Below are 21,311 nucleotides of genomic sequence, written 5' to 3'. Positions count from 1 at the left end.
CTCATTTTTTTTTGTTTTGTTTTGTTCGAAAAAGAAAAACCACATGATTCACTCTCATGAATCGATTTTTATTCTGATGGTCTGATGGGGCATGATAACTTGTGGAATATTGATTTGCAATAAAAAAAATAAATTAAATTCTTTAAATTGAATTTTTTTTTTGTTTTGTTTCCATGCAGGTTGTTTTTTTTCAGAATTTTCAAATTTTTTTTTGTTTCCATCAATCAATTAATAAAAAAAACGAAAAAAACAAAATAACGATAATGTTAAAGCACCGATAGCAAATAGATATTTAAGATAATTGACTACATATGCCATGATTAATATGCCAACGAATAGTATGCCATCTAATTTTGCTTTCTAATTTTTTTTTTTCGTTTTGTTTTGTTTATATTCACAGAAGAGAAAAAAGTAAAAAAGATTTTTAAAAAAACATTGGAAATTGAAAAAAATAATTACATACCGCTTGAAATGCAAAGAATGGCATCAATCTTGATTGTATATTACTTAATTGACCAAATCTAGGTAGATTTTTTGTCATTATATTATATTGAAATGGTAGATTAATTTCTAATGGTAGACCTAATGTAGGTTCAATATCAATATGGCCACCATGTTCATCCCAACGTGGTTGAAATCCTATTGTTTCACGATTCAATATTCGAGATCCATAAAAATGGCGAAAACTCAATGCAATGGGTAAACCACTAAAACAGCCAGACATATCAACATGGCCATCACATTCATTTAATGTACGATCATTAAAACAATAGCAATGATTTTCACGTTGTCGCATATCAAACATTTTTTGCCATATTTCATAATGTGCAATACGTATACCATGGGTCCAATAAAAGCTGTAAACAATAAACAAAACAAACAAACAAAAAAATTAAATCAAAAAGTCATTGAAACATTGAACATTATTACATACCCTTGACGTATTATTGGAAAACTTCGGCAAAAATGTTGAAAATAAAGATCCAGACGACTACCATTAACACTATCGGCTGCATGTATACCAAAATACATAAGATCTAAACCATGTATGAAACTACATGGCCGTTTATAATTTTCATATTCTCTATAGAAAGCCAAAAAAAAACAAATGATTAAAATTTTTGTTGAAAAAATTTCAAAAAATTTCAATCATACGTTTGTCCAAGAATACTTCGTACTTCATTTGTTTTAAATCGACCATAATTACGGCGATAATGTTCCAATGGACCGAATTCATTGCTCATCAATAATCCAATAATACTGAATGAATGATTTGTAAGTTTATAATTACCAAATGTTGAAAGCATTTGACCGAAATCCGGTAATGGTAAATTTAATGATTTTATTGGTGAAAGAATTTTATCAAGAAAACGTAATATATTTACTGGACGACCAAATAATATTTCCCATGGTGTTGTTTCACTAACTAAATGTTCACCAAATACCTGTAATGAAATGGCCACTACATTCTGTATGATTGGTTCAATAAAAGGTATTCGATAATATTTCATCCAATAATATATCCACGACACTGTACACTAAATAGAATTTCAAAAAAAAAAAATTAAATTAAATTAAATCACCACTATCAATCAATCAAATAAATACCAATATTGGTGCATTAATCATATTCATTGTTATATTAACTGGATATGATTCATCAATCATCAAATCAGCATCAAATTCTTCATTAAATATAACTGTTTGTTCAGTCCATTCATTTATTCTACGTTTACGTCCAACACGAAATATGAATGGTCCAATTTCTTTGATATTTGGTCGTGCACCATCAAGATATTGTTGTGGATTACGTATATCGAATAGATAAATATGAACATATAACGATATTGGTGGTGACAGCCATCCCATTGAAAGGAATAAATTACCAGGATTCAATTGAAATTGCCATTCAAGAACTATTTGAAATTTGTAAAAAAAAAAATTTGAAATTTGTAAGAACAAATAATAATAAATAAATGATGAAAATATTGGCTGATTATACTGTAATCAAGTATAGGATCAAAAATGACCATATTGATGAGGAAACCGAAAATGAACATGAATCCAGCAATGAGATAATATTTTTTCATTTTTGGATTTCCTTTCAAAAGATCTAATAAACGTTGCAATATTCGACGATTATCATCATTGTTTGTATTCAATGAAATATCATTCGAAATGGATGAATCAAATGATGATGAAATGGAACGTTTTAAACGTGGTAAATTATGATGATTATAAAATTGTGGATGAATTATATTATTATTATTATTATTCAACAATAATCGTGATTTTTTCATCATCATTGATAATGTGGATGTATCAGCATGATTGAGTGTAGAATCATTTGGTAATGTATAAACAACATGATCATCATTAACAACAACATTGGCTAATGTTTTATTTTGTGATAATGGTGAATCCATCGATAGTGGTGGATATGTTGTCCGTACCATTATCATTGATTCATTTGGTGATGGTTGTTGTCCATATGGAATCATATTATGATTAGCATAAGTGATCGCTAAATTATGATTATTCGAATTCTGATCGATTAATAATTTTGTTGGATCCATTATGGTGGTGGCGTTGCTGTTGTGGCCAGATGAAGAAATCATATTTCTACCCCGTATTGGTGGCCGTGATTTTATCGTTGAATATAGTCGCTCTTGTTGCTGTTGTTGTTGCTGCTGTTGCTGATGTATTTTTTGTAAAAACATTCGATTTAAAAGTAACTGCTGTTCACCTGGTGATAACATTGTGATCATTTGATTATGATTAACCGCGGATGATGGTGATAAAATACGATTTAATGGATTTAAATATTTTACTGGATACTTTTCATCATAATTCATGTTCATGATGATGTTTTTGTTTGTTTTTGGGTAAGTTGAATTTTTCTACTGACACACACACACAAACACCAATAAAATTGTCAATGATAATATTCATGGTCAAAACATATTACCGTCATTAATTTTTTTTTTGCCCGTAAATTTTGTTTGATTATTGTCAATTCCATTGTCAAGTTTGAAATTTGTTCCGTTGACGGTTGATGTGTGTTGTGCAAGACGAAAGGCAAAAAAAAAAAAATATCGATCGATTACATTACATACACATTTATTTTCAACAAAAAAAAGAACATTCATTTGAAATTTGAAAAAAAATTTGATATTCTCATCATCAAGTAATTTTTTTCAGAATTTTAAATTTAAATTTCTATGAATTTAATTCCATAACAATTTGAAAATTGATGATGATATCCGTTTTCAAATAACAACCAACAAAAGACAGAATATATCGATCGATGGATCGATTTTTTTTGTTGTTGTTGATAACTATAGTATTCCTCAATAATAACCGTTTCACTTTTGAATGATAATTTTATCCTTGACAATGAAGAAATGGAAGAATGTACAACTTCGTGTGTGTGTGCGTGGAATTTTTTTTTTTTAATTCTTTTTTTTTCATTTTTTTCCCTATTGTTTCTGACATACACAGAATCCATCATTCATAATAAGCGTGTTTAAAAACAAAAATTTTTTTTTTTTTTTTTTTGATAATCATGACAGCACACAGCACCATGGAAACCATAAAATTCCGTTATTTTATTTTATTTTTTTGTTATTTATTAATTGCTGCAACGTCAAACAGGTGTGTTAGTTTGCTGCGCAATAGATTGATGGTCAAAATTGCATGCAACACACAGCTGAAAATATAGGGCAAATTTTTAACTTTGGACTTTCAAGGTAAACCTGTCCTGTTTGTGTGTGTGTGTGTGTGTGTGTGTGTGTGTGTGTGTGTGATAGGCCATTTAAACGATTACGACAACAACAACGATTATGAGCGAGCCAGATGAAAAAAAAAATAAAGTTTGTTGTTGTCGTCGTAGTCGTCGGTTGTTGTTGTTGTTGTTGTTGTTATTATTATTATTATTTTTATCTAGTTTTGTCAATCAACAAAATGTCATCATATTTACACTATTCATTTTGACAATTTGATTGATTTGCTTTGCTTTGTATCCGATCATCAAATAAAAAAAACGGATAAATCATTGTCAATCAACAACAACAACAACAACAATAAACAACAACAAGTGTTAGGATTGTTGTTTTTGTTATAACAACAAATGATGAAAATGAATTAATTTTTTTTATTGTTGAAATTTTTTTTTTGGCAATCATTATTTGTAGAACAAAAAAAAAATCTCAATCTATTTGTTTCGATAAAAATTGATTGAATTTTCTCAACATTTTTCATTGTGCTCGTGTGCTCGTGTGTGTGTGTGTTTATGTGTCGATGAGAATTGAAAGAAAAAAAAAATTTTTTTTTTTCTTGAAACAAACAAAACATTCAATGAACAGCAACAAACATTGAATTCTGAAAAAGTTTTTCATTCATTTATTTACTTGTGTGTGTGTGTGTGCTTGATATATAAACAAAAACAAAAATCAAAAATTTTCGGATCAAATGAATAAAGACTTTCGGTGGATATATAGCCATAAAAGGTATGTTTTGAAATTTTCATTATTTTTTTTCTAACCAGAAAAAAATCATCATTAATCTGGGTGTGTGTGGGCGTTTTAACCATGATGATGATGATGATGATGCAAATAAAAACAGCTGAACTATACTATACTAAAACATTCTGTCAAATTCTTAAATTTTGATTTTAAGGTGGCTGTTGTAATATAAGAATGTTTATAATTGATGCTATTTTTATCTAATTTTTTTTCCTTGATTCATTCAGTCATTCATTCATTCATCAAAAAAAAAAACAGCAGAATCATGTGTTTTTTTCTTGTTTTGTTTTGTTTTGTCTGAACTTGAATTCAACACAGAAGAAAAGTATGAGAAAGAATATTCTGTTTGTCTGTGTGTCTTGAATTTTTTTTTCTATATAAAAACAACCCAATTGAAAGAAAAAATTTTCAATTCAAAAAAAAGAAAAAACAAACAACAATCAAAAAAAATCAAGAAAAGAAAAATAATCGAATCGAATGGTAAATGAATGACCCCGAATCTTTTTTTTTCTCTGTTTTTTTGTTTGTAAAAATAAACAGAAGCCTCGTATAACAATAACCGAGATATAGAAATAGAAAATTCGGTCGACTCTTTCGACCATAATGGTTATAATAAATCCATCTCTCTCTCTCTCTCGGAATGATAATGATGTCTAGTGCGTAATTCGGTCATTGGTGATGATGATGATGATGATGATGATAATTTTCGGTCCATAAACGTTGAACGTATGTCAATCCTTTTTTTTCGAATCGAATGATAATGATGATGATGACTATCGAAAATGTAATGTAATTTTTTCTGATTTAATTTGAATTGATTTTATTTGATTTTTTTTCTAGCCACCACATACTGTGTGTGTGTGTGTGTCTGCTGGCCTTTTACCTTATTATTCATCTTAGGTCACACACATTTCGTCGTCGTCGAATTTTTTTTTTCCCATTCTCTCTTCTATATCGATGCTATTTATTTGATTTTTTTTTCGGTCATCTTCGGGTAAATTTTATGTTTGTCTGTGTGTCTGTGTATGTGTGTGTGTGTGTGTCAAATTTGGTTTCCCGTTTCTCTCAATATCTGTACAAATTTTACCGTTTGTATGTGTGTGTGTGTATGTGCTATATTGCGGTCAACCACCATCATCATCTACAAATAGAAAACAAACAACCAACAACAACATTTATTTTGTTGACATTCAGAACAGCCAAAAAAAAAAAATCTTGTAAATTTGATCGAGATCAATCGATTGATTGATCGATCCATTGACCGAAATTAGTAGCCAATCAGGCAGACAGACACATACACACAGGTTTGTTCGAATCATCATTTTCATTCGAAATAAAAACGTTCGAAATATATTCGTGTTATGTGTGTGTGTGTGAAATACGATTCTAATTCTGTGTCAAAACGACTACGTTTTTTTAAAACGTAGACGACTACGTTTTTTTTTGTTTGTAGGTTGTGAATCATCATCATCATCATCATCATCGTTATTGTTGTTGTTTTGTCATCATCATATGATTTAGACTAAAATTTTCCCTATATAAATTGCCACCAATTTTATTTACAACTTTATTATTATGTTGATATCGACGATTTTCTAATTTCAAGTTTCTATTTTCATCTTTTTTTTCAGACTTTGCAATCATCAGTCAGATTTATTATTGATACATTATCAACAGTGAAATATGCCCGTTAATCTTGGTGGATCATCATCATCTTCGATGACTAGTAACAATGGTCAGACCAGAGTTGTGAAACGTGGTCTTGATGCATTAGAAGCATGGGGACGTCGTATTACTACCGGTTATCGTGATGTACATATAATTGATCTAACAACATCATGGCGTGATGGTCTTGCATTCTGTGCTATAATTCATCATTTTCGTCCGGATCTCATGTAAGTTTGGGTTTGCAAAATGATAATATAAATCTAAAAATTCTCTAATATTTGTTTTTTGTTTTTAGTGATTATGATAGCCTATCGAAAGAGAATATTCTTTACAACAATCATCTTGCATTTCGTGTGGCCAAAGAACATCTTTCAATACCGGCATTATTAGATGCTGAAGATATGTTGAAACATATTGAACCGGATAAACGTTCAGTGGCATTATATCTATCAGAATATTATAATTATTTTGAGAATGGTAAATGTCGATTGCCATTACCATCATCATCATCATCATCATCGGATACAACAACAAATGGAAATAATAACAATAAATCATTGTCAACATCGGTTAGATGAATTTGTTTTTGTTTTTATATTTCCACAAAAGAAAACAAAAAAAAAACAACAGAATGGCTACTTGTAAACAAGATGATGTTATCCACACCCGTATTTTTTTTTGTATTTGAATTGACAATTCAAAAAAAAATGGATAATTATTTTTTGTTGCTGCTGTAATAACAAACAAACAAACAAACACACACACACACACACCTACGACGACCTACAGTTTCGACTATTCTCTACAACCGATTCAATCATATTCATATTCAAATAATAATAATAATAAGTACCATCATCATTTGTACACACACGCACACACACTAATAACATCCAGGAAGTGTTTGATGTCATGTTAATGTTTTCAGTCAAGATTTAACAATGAAAATTTAATTTTTTTTCCAGTCAATGTCATTGACATTGATGAAATGAAATGATAACTTAACCATGAATTATTAGTAGTTTATTTTAAAATGATAATAATATAATAATTTTGTTTTAATTATTTTTTGTGAATTTTTCTTTTATTTTCTTTCTTGAATCTTTTCCTTGAACAACATTATAATCACCACATTTGATGATGAAGATGAACAAAGATCCAAAAACAACAGCAACAAGGATATTATTTATTTTTTTCTTTTTTTTTTGGGCGTCAAATACTGACGACATTCGTCCATCCACCACTTTGTCAATCATTATCATCGGCTTGTGAAAATCTTGTTATTGCTTATCATCAATTCGAATCAAATCCTATCATCATCATCATCTTTGGATTGATTGTTTGCTACAATCAATTGTATCGATTGTGTGATTGAAATTTGATAACTACGACAACAAAAATCTTGAAAACAAAAGGAAATGGATGATTCATTTTCAAATTCAATTGATTTCGATTTATCGTTATGTTTATGATGGTGCAACGACAACGACAACGACAAAACACATCAAGTGTTTAATCCTTTATATATCAAATGTAAAGGATTAAGGATAAAATTAAAAAAAAAAATCAATGCAAAGTGATTTATTGATAAGAATCATTAAAACTTGAAGAATTGTTTCACCTTCGAAACATATGAGAAAAAAAATCCTTTGACTGAAAAAAAAATAATAATAATATATATCCGATGTGTTGTAACCCGTTTTCGTTTCGTTTCTCTCATCAAAATGTCTTGTTTTTTCCATTAACAATCCAAATTTGTTCCATAAATGTTGTTTTTGTTGTTGTTGTCGTAATATATGGATCATTATCGTTGTCGTTTTAAATGATGTGTTTGTGTGTCAATATTATCCACACACACACACACACACACAGATGATGGTTTTTTTTTACCTTTTTCATCCCACAAACAAACAAAAATGGATGTCACAATGACACTGATTTAATTTTTTTTTGTCGTCGTCGTCGTTGTCGTTCCATTTGGATCGTCACATTGACAATGTCGCTGTCACTGATGATGATGATGATGATCACCATGTCTATGATGATAATGATGATGGTGATGGTGGTGGAAAAAAAATGTTTTCATTTTGTTCGTTTGTTTCCTTTTTTTTATGGAAAAAACATGTCACATTTTATTTCATTTAAAACTTTCATAATGTGATAATTATTTCATATTTACAGAAAAAAAATGATATAACTTTCAACGAAAGAACAGAAGAATCGATTATCCACTTTTTCCCCTGACCAATGGTCAATTTTGTTGTAAATTTTACTTTAAAGTCTAAATATGATGTTGATGATGGAATCAAATATTTATGGTCATTATATATAATAAGGTCATCATCATCATGTAATTTTAATGTAACGCCGGAACGAATATTTGTGAACTGAATAAATAAAAACAAAACGAAAAAAAAATCTGTAACATGCACACAACGTAAGACTTTATGTGATTTTTTTTTTTAATTTCCATTTTTCTCTTTTAACCAACAATTAGCCATGGATAATCATCATTCATTGATTCATCAAAGTTGATCTTGTTATTATTGTTCAACATACATTCATTCATTCATAATGATGATAATGACTAAAAAAGAATGTGTGTGTGTGTGTGTGTGTACATGTGTCATGTGTGCGATTTTAAAGATTTATGGCCATTTTTTTTTCATTTTTACTAATTCTCATAATCACATCTTAAAAAACATCGAAAAAAAACAAAAAAAATTTTTTTTTTTGCTGTTTATCAATCGTTCTAAATCTTTAAATGTTAACATTCCAACAACGCACACTCACTCACACACACACAATGGATATGTGCATTGTCGTAGTCGTTTTTTATTTTAGATTCAAATCTTGGATCTTTTTTTTTGTTCTGTCTGTCAAATCCATACAAAAACTGTTGCTTCAACTTGTTGATTCAGAAAAATTTTTATTTCTGTTTGTTTGTTTCATTTTCAAAATCCAAATCGAATTTTGAATCAATTAAAGTTGAATGAAATGAATTTCCGTTTATTTTGACGAAAAAAAATTTTTTTTTTTTTTTTTTGATAATAACCGATCAATTGATTGAAAATTATTATCCGAAACACAAATCATTTTTTTTTTCATTGTTTTGTTGTCAAGTTTGTTCATGCGAAAATTGTTGTGAAAAAAAAAAAATTTTTTTTTCTTCGCATTTGAATATCCATGAAAAAGGAGTGAAAAATTACACACCCAATTGTGTCACACACACACACACACCGGGTAATTTTCAAAACATGGACAGTTTTTTTCGAACTACAACAAAAATTAACCTGTTCAATACCCGGTGCATGATAATGACGACAATGACGACAATGATGATGATGATGATGGCAAAAGCGAGAAAACAAAAAAAAAATCTCACCGATAATAATCGATTACTAATCCGAGATCATTCGATTTTGTTTCCGACCAAACGAAAAGACAAAAAAAAAAATTCCGAAACTTCGAAACTTGTCAAATTTTTCAAATTTCAAGTCAGTATAACGAAGCAGGAAAATGGCAGAAATTTTTTTTTGTTTTGTTTTTTGAATTCCGGATATTTGAATTTTTTTTTTCTCATGTTTTTTCCCACTCAAACAACAGCAGCCAAATTCAGATTGAAATTTTTGTGTGTGTGTGTGTGTGTGTGTGCGTGTTTTGAACAAAATCATCAATTCAAGCGTTCTATAAAACGATAATAATCTAGTTCATCATTGGAGAAAAAAAAATTTCAATATTCAAATGAATATATATATAATAAACTACGATGTTCCATAACATCGTAGTGATCGTATATCAATAATACGTTCGCAGTCATGATTGGGAATCGGACACTATTGAAATATTTGTGGATAAAATAAAGCTTTATTGATCAAGTATACGCAGATCATAGATCCCAGATACTCGATGGATAATGATAATTTTGGGATGGGTTTATATACTAGATTACAATCAATTAGAAACATTAATTAGGTTATAACATTCATTAAATCAAAGTCGAACATTCCATTTAAAATATTCAAACATCACAACTTTGATCATTAACATTCCAAAACAATCATGTTTTGGATTTCCAACGTTACATATATATATATCGTTCATTTGATTTATGATGGGCGATAATCGTTTTAGATGAAAAAAAAATAGTCTGTAGTGTGGTTTAATCAATCCGTACAAAAATCCGTTTTGTTTTGGCCAAATAAATTATATCAACAACAACGACGACGACGACAACATCAAATAAACAAATAAACAAACAAACAAACATGAAAAATGAATGGAAATTTTTTTTTCATTTTCATTTTATTTTTGACCTCGAATTCAATTTCACAAAACACAAACACAACACACACAAAAATTGTTTGTTTGACAATTGATTTTGATTTATGATTGAACCAAAAAGACGTGTGCATACACACACATTTTGTATCATCATCATCATAAGCCACAACACATCCATAAATGTGAATCAAAAAAAAAAAAAAAAAAAAAAAAAACAATTAGATTCACACGCGCTCACACATACATGGTGTTGATAATCTTATTATTCCGGGTCTTTGGAAATCATCATTCATTCATTCATCATTCATTTTTTCAACAACACCAAAATAGACATAAAATCCTGGTACAGCAACAACTTGGTTATTGTATTGTATTGTATTGTTTGAATGAAATCAATGTCCAACTGTTGCATATCAAACAAAACAAAAAAAAAACAAATATTTACACATCACACACACACACACAACAAGTGATCATCATCAGTTTCTTCAGTTGTTGTTGTTGTTGTTGTTGTTGTTATGTTTTGCAATTCAACTGGCAACAACAACAACAACAACAACAAAATCGACATTCAATTGAAAAATTCAAAGAAAATAATATTCATTCCATTTCATTTTGTTGTTGTTGTTCCATTTGGAACATTTGAATGAAAAAAAAATCAATCAAATGTTTTTTGTTGCTGCTTCTGTCTGTTGATGTTGATGATGATCGATTGATATAAACATTTTTTTTTTATTCATTCATAATCATCATCATCATCATCATCATCATCATAATCAATTGCTGTTTTTCAATGATGATGATATTTTGTCCGACTGAAGTGTTTCTTGAAAATTTACGTAAATTTTTTTTTCTCATTTTTGGTTTCATTTCTTTGGAACAAAACAATGCCCATAACATACTCATGGGTTTGGTCATATGGTTTTGATTGCCAAAGAATTTTACAAAAATTTTTTTTTTCATCATTGAAATCAAAAAAAAAAAAAAAACAAAAAAAACTTGAATTCAAATAATTTGATTGCCAACACATGATGATTGAACATAGAAATTGGCCAAACAAATCTGATCCAGATTTTTTTTTTTTCGTTTTTGTTTTCTTCTTGGATCTAAATTCATCGTCCACATCGTTTACATTTTAATAATTATTTCGTGATCTCAAAAAAAACAATATTCTTTCATAGATGGTGGAAAAAAAATTCCATTGTTTTTTTCCATCAGTTTCAGTGTCATTCATTCAAAGATTGATCTACAAAAAAAAATTTTTTGAAGCAAAAAAAAAAACCATAATTTCTGTTTTACTGTTTGTTTCTGGAACACAATAAAGTTGTTGTTGTTGTTGCCCAGCACAACCACCTACGCATATACAATTGCAATTTCATTTTCATACTATCGTTTCATTCATTCATTTCATTTGTTGTTGTTGTTGTTTTTTTGTCTTGTATTGATGATGAATTTGTGCGTGGAGCATCTTGATTCGGTCAATCTTGATCATCATCATCATCATCATCATTCTGAAACAAAACAAAAAAAAAATTTAAATTTAAACAGGTGTTTCTGTGTGCTTGTTTATGTGTTCAATGGATAAATATGTTCCAAGATCATTACAATTGATGGCTCACTCATAAATCACAAATAATAATAAATTGTAAATGTGAATGAACGAGTAGAAAACAGAAACAAAAACAAAAACAAAAAAAAAAACAAAAAAACATAACTAGCTCCACATTCATCAATGAAAATAGAAATAGCCACTATATTTCACTGTTTGTCAATTGATTGTCAGTGGCCAGAAATATTCTAGTTTTAATTTTCAATTGTCAAAAAAAAAAAAAAAATCAATTGACAATTGTCCATCATCAATGGAATTGAAACTCGAAAAATTGATGTGCAAAATTTAGAAACAAAACAATAAAAAAAAACCAAATCAATCCATCAAATGAAAAAGATTCATTAATCATAATCACATAATTATCACCATCATCATCATCTTTATCACTATAGTTGTAAAATTGAGAACCAATTTTCAAACAAAGAAACGAAAATGAGACAAACGAAAAATTCAATTTACACTTTCACTTGGAAAAAAAAAATTTTCAACAAAGACCACAATTATGATGATGATGATGATGATGACACTTGTTGATCACTTGTTGCCTTTTTTTTCGGCTCATTTGTGATTGGATTGTGAAACGATTTCATTGTAATAGATAATAACGGTAGGAAATATATAGTGTAATTATTATTGGTATGTGAATAGAACCTTTTTGAAATTGAAAATTTTTTTTTTCTTATCTTATTCAATCCAGTTCAATCCAATGCTATTGTTATTTATTCATTATGGTGGAAAATTGCAATGAAAAAAAAACCAGATAGCCATTGTGTGTTACGTTTTCAATCAACCATCAGATAAATATATAGTTTTCATGGATATTCACCATTCACCACCACCACCACCAATAATCAACAGTTTGTTGTCGTTGTTGTCAGTAATAATCAGTAATCAACAGGTGGTATTCTTCAAATATGAATTTTTTTTTGTCATGAAAAAGAAAAAAAAATAAATTAATAAAAGCGGAAATTGAAAAAAATGACAAAGTTTTTATCCAAATTTTTTTTTGTTGATGATTAAAATTTCTAAAAATCTCGCCTATATGGAACATATGGTCAATTGAATCAATTGATTGTTTGATTGATTGATTGTTTGACCTATAGGCTAATGATTCTAAACTCATTGACTGATTGATTGATTGATTGATTGGATGAATTTATTAATCTAATGATTTGTTTGAATTAGATCAATTCAGTTAATTCATCAATAATCATCATCATTTTAATGAAGATCACCATAAAAGATGATCATTGATGATTGATGATCAATGATCAATGATAATTATGAAAACAAATTGAATCAACAAAATAAATCATTTCATCAAGGTCAGTCATTCGTCATTTGTTTGTTTTTTTTTTGATTAGTTTAATTTGATTCAAAATTTCTGATCTCATTCTGTTTTTTTGTTGATTTCATCATCGTTTTTTTTTTCTTGTTCATAAACATCTTATTTTGTTGTTGTTGTTTTATTTACTCAGCAAAAAAAAAATCAAATCAAGTCAAATCTTTCATGTAAAATCCGATGATTTATTTCAATATTTCCAAAACGACAAATCAGATTCCGCGAAATGATGGAATAAAAAACAAAAACAAAAAAAAAATATTAATCTTTAATCAGAACATGTCCCGGGTATTTAAATGTTTGATTTTTTTTTCTGGATCAATTTAATTTTTTTTTCCTGCCTGTCCGTCTGTCTATCTGTCTGTCTGTCAAATCAGATTTGATTTGATTGATGATCAGATCAGATCAAACGCACACACACACACACACATACAGACACAATCGATTTTGGAATTTGAACAACAACAACAAAAAATCGTTTAAATTTCGATTCCAAATAACATTGTTGATCACATCACCCAAAAAAAAAACAAGCAAACAGACAAATAAAAATGATTGCTGAAATTGGCTGGCTATTTATTCCAGCAACAACAACAACAACAACAACAATCGATTTTTTTTTTCGTACGCAAAGTGTGAGAAAAAAAACAACAACACTGATTGATGGATAATAATAATAATGATGATGATCATCATCATCATCATCAATTTCAAATTCAAATTTTTTTTTTTTTTTTTTTTTTTGATACAAAAAACAGTAACATTTTATACATTTACGAAATACGTAGACATTTATTTTTTTTTGCACTGAAAAAACATTTTGTTCAGAGTGGAGAGATATGTTATTTATATGTGTGTGTGTGTGTAAATGGCCATCATATCATCATTTTTTATTTTCGTTTTTGATCATTATTCTGTGAATGGAACAAAAAACAAAATGTTTTTGTGTGTTAGAGCTAAACTTGAAACACACACACACACTTACAAAAAAAAAACATTATGATCATTATCATGGTATATGATCGAGTTTTTTGTTGTTGTTGTTGTTGTTGTTGTTGTTGCTCGTTTTTTTTTCTTTGCATTGTTTCTGGAACAAGAAAAAAAAATCATCATCTTTTATGACGATTCTCCAGCGGACAAATTGGACAAAATGGAACAAATTTTTGTTTTCGTTCGCTTTCGGTTATTGCTGTTGTTGTTAGCATTATATTACCGGATAATTTACACAAATGAAGATAGATTGTAATTAATTTGTTGCTGTATTTTTTTTTATTTGTTTGTTTGTTTGTTTTTCCCAAAAGTGAAAGCTAATTTTAGCTATATGTTGGACTGTACAAATTAAACGAGCCGAGAAGCAAGAAAACCTAATTCATCCGTGTGTGTGTGACTAGATTTTAATCATCCACCATATGAATATGATGAAAAGAAATTTGCATTTTCAATTTTCTCAGTGCAAATAAAGAGATAAACCAGATGAATTACTGAATGATTTTTTACCGTTGTTGTTGTTGTTTTGAAATTCATAACATTCAAAAAAATTGATCATTCGTTGTTCATCATCACCAGTGAAGAAAAAAAAATTTAAATTTTAAAATCAACACGCGCAGAATTTAATGAGAATCACTATCCTTTTCACTATCCTTATTTTTTCTTGACTTTGTTGTGGCTTTTTTTCTATACAGTGTCACTTATAAGTGTGTCTTTTGAATGGCTCCTTCGTCTCTTCGTCACTCTTTTCAACTCTATCGTATTCGCTTTTTTTTTCGTTCCAAATTTGTGTGCTTAATGGCGCTGAAACACAGACACACAGACACATGAATAAAAATGCTTAAAGAGCGCCCAATGTGTCTCTGTGAATGAATAACAAAAAAAAAAAAAAAATGTGGAGAGCAAGATCGTGGTTTGGAACAAAAGAAAACTGAAATCCTAAACAAACGGGTAGATAGGATTGGCATTTCTATCAAACAACAACAACAACAACAACAAACGATGAATATGACAAAGATCCAATGATCCAACAAACAAACAAATTTTTTTTTCTTTTCAAAAAAATTCCCACACACACACGAAAAAAAATAAGCAAAGTGGTGACAATATTTTTTTCCATATTGTCACTTGTCGTGTGTGTGTGTGTGTGTGATCTTTTCATTTTTTTTCATTCGATTTTTTTTGTTGTTGTTGTCCACTGTCCACCATTATGATTATCATCTTCTATCAATCTTTTCAGCTTAATTTTTTTTTTGTTCTCATCCGGATAATTTAACAATCATCCATCAGCACAGCAACGGCAGCAGTGTGTTTTATTTACTCATCATCATTCTGTTCTCAATCTCAATGTCCAATGATCATTTGTGTCGTCGTCGTTTTTTTTTCATTATTATTGTGTTGCATATGATGAACTGATTGTTTGAAAATGAAATTTCATCTTCTTTTCTACTGTTCACATCACATGATTAAACATTGGAAAGAATCTGCCGAATAAATACATCCAGAATCACTGAAATCAATAAATTTTCATCAATAATATCAATGATGATTATGATGATGATAATTGAAATCAAACATACCAAAGTGCCAAGAACAAAAATCAAATCAAAATGAATTCCAAAAAATCGATATTATCATCTCTATTGAGATTATTATCATCATCAACATTATCGTCGTTGAATAATTCAATAAAAACTACAAACAAGACCACCACCACCAGAATGGTGACATTAATCACGATAATTATCACCATTTGCCATTTTGTTCATTGTACGAATCATAATATTGTTCATCATGGTCATCATGATTACAGTGCAATCATCAATGATAATATAATTGAAGAGGTAAGTGTATCGATGAGAAAATAATCAAAATAACACGTGCAAACACACACACACACGCGCGCAAAATTGTATCTCATCAATCGATCTATCGAAGATGAAGAAAAAAAAATCGATTAGTTTTTCTGTTCCATGATTAATCGATTATATTCAATCAACTAAACGAAAAAATTCAATCAGTTTATCCAGATTATGATCAAATCAATTCAATCGTGATTCATGATTCATTTTCATTTTCATTTTCATCGTTGATTAGCATTTTATTTTTTTTTTTGTTTGTCATTTAGAGTCATTGAACACAAGGTCACAGCCGGTAATGTTTTAATTTGTAATTTCAAATTTTGTTTGTTGTTGCATGCATAATAATGAACGTCTCAAAGGGATTAATTAATTTTATTATAATGAAATCAAATTTTGAAAAATCATGATCATATAATCAATGATTTGTCACAATGTCACATTATATGGCCTGATTGTATGTTTAGCTATAGCTTGTTGGCCATCAAGTTGATTTTTAACCATTCAAGGGATCGTTTTGGATCGATGAAAACGAAAATCTTTCCGGTACAGAAAGAGAGAAAAAAAAACAAATTTTAAATGGAAAAAAAACTTGTTGATTTTATCATCATCTTGATTATTATCGACAACAATTGGAAATTGATCTACTTGTTGATGATGATGATGATCATCATCATCATCATTTCCTATGTTTCTCTCTTCTATCATTGTTTGTGTATTTATTTGTCGATGACAAAAGTTACCGGCCATTCGGTATGATAATAATAAAAACATTCGGTTATTATTAAAATTTAAAAAAAAACAATAAAATACCTATAGATGGACATTATTATCATTGTAATGGCCATCCATCCAGTCACTTGTGGTCAATTTTTACTATTTTCATTTTCATTCTCTTTACGTTTCTTCATTTGGTAAACATTTAAATTGACTCATTTTCAATGATGATAACACCTGGAAAGATGTCTTTTTGAATTCAGGTTCTGCATCAATCATCGTCATCATCATCATCATTTAGTGGCTAAATTTTAGTCCATCATATACTGCCAAAAGAAAAAAAAAGATAACAATAATTAATCGTAATTAATTTTTTTTTCTTTTTTGGTCAAAATTTAAATTCAAATTCAAAACACACACACACGCATTTCATTTTACAATACAGGTGGACAATGGTTTACGAATGAAGAAAAAAAACAATACATCTGGAATGTTTTTTTTTCATTATTTCATTCACTCTGATGATCTAACACTTGATCCATCATCAACAACAATGAATGATGATGCAAAAAAAAAAAATCAGTCGAACCTAGAAAAAAAACAATACATCTGGAATGTTTTTTTTTCATTATTTCATTCACTCTGATGATCTAACACTTGATCCATCATCAACAACAATGAATGATGATGCAAAAAAAAAAATGATTGACCATCATCATCATCATCATCATCAGTAGTTGTCACATGGCTACAATCATATTTGAAAAAAAACCGGAACCAAAAAAAAAAGAAAAAAAGAAAAAGCATCATCATTTAAATGTACAATTTTTTTTCAATGTTTGATCAATCATCATCATCATGTGGATAAATCCATCAATCCAATCCATTATTATTTCGTTTTATATAAAGAGGATAATCAGTCGAACCTAACATACACACAGACAAACACCTGTTGGATTTATGTGGCCAATGGTCAATGGTCAATGGTGATTTGATATGTGATGATCATATGGTCCATTTTGATTGATTGATTGATTGATGACATCATACTTGTTGCTGTTTTATTATTGTTGTTAAATGGATTACGAGATTTATTTATTTTTTTTCGTCCATAATAATGTTTGAATAAATAATGGTTTTTGGTGATTTATGTTCATTTTTTTTCTTTTCTTTTTTCCATGTTGACCATCAAATGGATCGCAATCGATCAATCATTGATCATCATGAAATGATGTGGAACAAAAATTTTTTTTGAAATCGTAACAAACAAACAAACAAAAAAAAAACAGGAGCCAATTCCATTGAATAGTATTGAAAAAGCAAACGCTGCATTTAAATGTCAAAGTGATGGCTATTTTGCCGATGTTGCTTATGGGTAAGTTTTGTAATATTCAAATAAATTCGCAATAACCGAATCCGGATACTTTTCGGTCGATTTTTTTTCACATAGATGCCAATTTTATCATGTCTGTGAGAATGCCAATAATCCATACGATAAACCGGTAATTATATAAATGATTATTAATGCATCGAGAATATTCATATATTTTTTTTAAACATTAAAATGTTTCCCTTTTTTTAAATTCTGGTCGCTGGAACAAAAAAAAATGAATCATATCATCATACCATTATCATATAGTCATTTGTAAAACATACATTTTCCTGTGTAAATGGTACCGTATTCAATCAAATGTCATTCACATGTACACGTTATGATGATTCAATACCATGTGATGCATCACCATCATATTTTTACCTCAATAAACGTAATGGTGATCCAAAAGCATATTTTTTAACCGATGATGATATATTTAAACGGAGCCATTCATCATCATCATCATCACAATTGCCGTCGTCGTCGACATCATCACCATATAATCATCACAACCACTATAATAATTATCAACAACAACAACAACAACAACCACAAACAACATCGACATCATTAGCACCGACACCAATAATTACAAAATCAACACTACCACCATCATCATCATCATCATATCCACAATCAACATTGACAACGACAACATTAATGTTTAATGAACCATCATTGTCATCAAATAGAATTCCTCATCATCATCATAATAATAATCATCATCGAACACGAAAACCAATTCAAATGAATGATGATAATGATGATGGTGATTATCATCATGAAGATAATCATTATGTTAATCAACCAAATGATCGTAGCCGTCGCCCGAAACAACAACTGGATAGAAATGAACATCGTAATCGTTTAATATCCTCGGTCATCGATCAATATTCAAACGATGATGATGATAATAATGATTTAATCAATTTGAATCATCATGATGATGATATTTATCGTACTATTAATAATAATGAAAAAAATTCATCATTAATTCTGGAACATTCAACAACATTGAAAAATAATCATCGACAACCACATCTTCATCGGGCACCATCACCATATGAATTGGAAACACCAAAAACTTATTTATCCACCGGTGGTGGTGGTAGTAATGGCGGTGCCAATGGTAGAAGTAGTAGTAGTACGATCACAACACCGGTAATAATTCATAAATATCCAAAATATGAATCAACCCCGAACAAATTGATGAATACATATGTTCCAATGGATTATAATATTAATCGACAAATTAATTCAAAATCATCGACAATGGATAAAAAACTTTTCAATTATGGCCCATTACGGCAAACAACAACCATATCGTCATCATATGATGGAAATATTTCAATCGATAAATTGAAACCAACAACAGCAACATATACAACGAAATTGGATACAGATAATTTATCATCATATGAGATTATGAAAAAATATTCATCACCAAAGAATACTGTTGACACATCAACAACAGATCGACCATTAATCGATTACGGGAATATATCGCCAACACCGATTAGTACACATAAAGGTAGTAGCAGTACATTTACACCGGCAACATTTTCACAGCTTTATATTGAAAATCAAAAAGCATCAAAATTGGAACCAATTCCGGCTTCATATGTACGTTTAGTTGAACAAAGACAACAACAAATGCAGCAACAGCAACAGCGAAATAAACCAACAACACTGAAAGCATTCAATCATATAAATGAACAATTGATATCGTTGACACCGATGAATAATAAAACGGAACAATATACAAAAATTGGATCTAATCATCAACATCATCATCATCATCACCATAATCATGGTTCCGTTTTACCATCACCATTGTCATCATCAACATTGTCTAAATATGAACAATTAATTGCACAAAGTTTAGCACAAAATAATAATGGCCATTCAACACAAATTAGTCCAAATCATTATGTAACTGTTGCATCACCAATACGTATTATTGAACCAACACGTGAAATTTCACGATCATTGATAAATAGTAATGGTAAAGATCAAACATTATCATCATCAACAACAATAATTGATGACAATGTTGATAATAATCAACAACAACCGGTAAAGATTTCTTTTGTCAATGATAATAATAATAGTAAAGGAAATTTAAAAAATCATCGATTATTATCATCAACAATAGCTAATGAACAAAATAATGAACAAAATACAAAAATGGCTGATTATGGTACAACAAATTATAAAGTGGTCAAACAGATAAAAGGTAAAAATTTACTAATCGATCCATCATTGGAGAATGATCCGGAACGTGATAGTATCATTGCACAAGTATTGGAAATGTTGAATAAATATAATTGAAAACAACGAAAAAAAAAATCGTCACAATAAAAAAAAGGCAACTAATTGATATTTTCAATGCAACAAAATAACACAACCAAACAACATTCGAATTTCGAACACTTTTAAAACTTTTTCCAGAAAGTTTTCTCTTTTTTTTGTTTTGAAAATTTTATTTTTTTTGGAAATTTTTTTTTTGTCATGTCATCACCCCCTTTATTCTAGTTAGTTTTAAATAATATTGAAAACCAAAATGTTTTATATTTCACACACACACGTCAACACATTTAAAACGGACATAGAAAATGTGACGAACAAACAAAAAAACGGAAATTTTTTTTTTGTTCGCAAAAAATCGTGTTCAATCAATTTTTGAATTTTTTTTTTCCAATTCAATTGTTGATGAATGTTGTCCGATTACCAATTTAATGATAATAATAAAGTTTAATTTTTTTTTCATTTAAATTTTTGTTTTTTAAAATTCGGAGATCCGTTTTTGAAACAACGGAAAAAAAAACATTGAAAAACAAAACAAAACAAAAAAAATCAAATTTCAATCACGCGACTATTATGACAATATAACAATGGTTATGATGAAATAGTCGACATTCTTTTTTTTTTTTTTGCTTTTCTGTAT

At 28.9% G+C, this 21,311-nt stretch overlaps 3 protein-coding genes across 8 annotated transcripts; 2 read left to right on the top strand and 1 right to left on the bottom strand.

The window, feature by feature from the left end:
* Window positions 1-51: 51 nt before the first annotated feature.
* On the bottom strand, window positions 52-2,940 carry LOC124491046 (lysosome membrane protein 2-like). The gene is made up of 6 exons (XM_047053647.2): window positions 2,003-2,940; window positions 1,609-1,916; window positions 1,156-1,538; window positions 935-1,084; window positions 464-857; window positions 52-360 (listed from the first exon to the last, which is right to left on the bottom strand). The coding sequence occupies exons 1-6, from the start codon at window positions 2,859-2,861 to the stop codon at window positions 229-231; spliced, it is 2,226 nt and encodes a 741-aa protein (XP_046909603.2). The 5' UTR covers window positions 2,862-2,940; the 3' UTR covers window positions 52-228.
* On the top strand, window positions 2,723-7,253 carry LOC124491048 (MICAL-like protein 2). 6 transcript variants are annotated; one of them, XM_047053655.2, is made up of 3 exons: window positions 2,723-2,885; window positions 6,155-6,418; window positions 6,487-7,253. In XM_047053655.2, exons 2-3 carry the CDS (start codon window positions 6,207-6,209, stop codon window positions 6,767-6,769), a joined length of 495 nt encoding a protein of 164 aa, XP_046909611.2. In that variant the 5' UTR covers window positions 2,723-2,885; window positions 6,155-6,206; the 3' UTR covers window positions 6,770-7,253. The 6 variants fall into 6 exon arrangements, with proteins under 6 accessions (XP_046909611.2, XP_046909608.2, XP_046909612.2 ...); XM_047053652.2 differs by lacking the exon at window positions 2,723-2,885 and adding an exon at window positions 3,631-4,508; XM_047053656.2 differs by lacking the exon at window positions 2,723-2,885 and adding an exon at window positions 4,894-5,003.
* An 8,092-nt stretch (window positions 7,254-15,345) lies between these two features.
* On the top strand, window positions 15,346-21,139 carry LOC124490306 (uncharacterized). The gene is made up of 4 exons (XM_075729829.1): window positions 15,346-16,257; window positions 18,279-18,364; window positions 18,440-18,491; window positions 18,629-21,139. The coding sequence occupies exons 1-4, from the start codon at window positions 16,024-16,026 to the stop codon at window positions 20,693-20,695; spliced, it is 2,439 nt and encodes an 812-aa protein (XP_075585944.1). The 5' UTR covers window positions 15,346-16,023; the 3' UTR covers window positions 20,696-21,139.
* Window positions 21,140-21,311: the final 172 nt, after the last annotated feature.

The sequence above is a fragment of the Dermatophagoides farinae genome, chromosome 4, assembly GCF_024713945.1.
Source record: "Dermatophagoides farinae isolate YC_2012a chromosome 4, ASM2471394v1, whole genome shotgun sequence".
In the NCBI taxonomy this organism is placed as follows: domain Eukaryota; kingdom Metazoa; phylum Arthropoda; class Arachnida; order Sarcoptiformes; family Pyroglyphidae; genus Dermatophagoides; species Dermatophagoides farinae.
The sequence above is the reverse complement of the archived record's forward strand: the minus strand, read 5'-3'. Positions and strand labels throughout refer to the sequence as shown.

What these genes read in the sequence shown, in the direction of transcription:
- LOC124491046 (XM_047053647.2), bottom strand. Translation starts at nt 2,861, where the DNA reads ATGAACATGAATTATGATGAAAAGTATCCAGTAAAATATTTAAATCCA. An exon ending in CGAAGTATTCTTGGACAAAC is followed by an intron (nt 1,085 to 1,155) that starts GTATGATTGAAA and finishes GGCTTTCTATAG; the next exon opens with AGAATATGAAAATTATAAAC. An exon ending in CATTCTTTGCATTTCAAGCG is followed by an intron (nt 361 to 463) that starts GTATGTAATTAT and finishes AAAAAAAATTAG; the next exon opens with AAAGCAAAATTAGATGGCAT.
- LOC124491048 (XM_047053655.2), top strand. Translation starts at nt 6,207, where the DNA reads ATGCCCGTTAATCTTGGTGGATCATCATCATCTTCGATGACTAGTAAC. An exon ending in CATTTTCGTCCGGATCTCAT is followed by an intron (nt 6,419 to 6,486) that starts GTAAGTTTGGGT and finishes TTTTGTTTTTAG; the next exon opens with TGATTATGATAGCCTATCGA.
- LOC124490306 (XM_075729829.1), top strand. Translation starts at nt 16,024, where the DNA reads ATGAATTCCAAAAAATCGATATTATCATCTCTATTGAGATTATTATCA. An exon ending in ATGATAATATAATTGAAGAG is followed by an intron (nt 16,258 to 18,278) that starts GTAAGTGTATCG and finishes AAAAAAAAACAG; the next exon opens with GAGCCAATTCCATTGAATAG. An exon ending in TTTGCCGATGTTGCTTATGG is followed by an intron (nt 18,365 to 18,439) that starts GTAAGTTTTGTA and finishes TTTTTCACATAG; the next exon opens with ATGCCAATTTTATCATGTCT.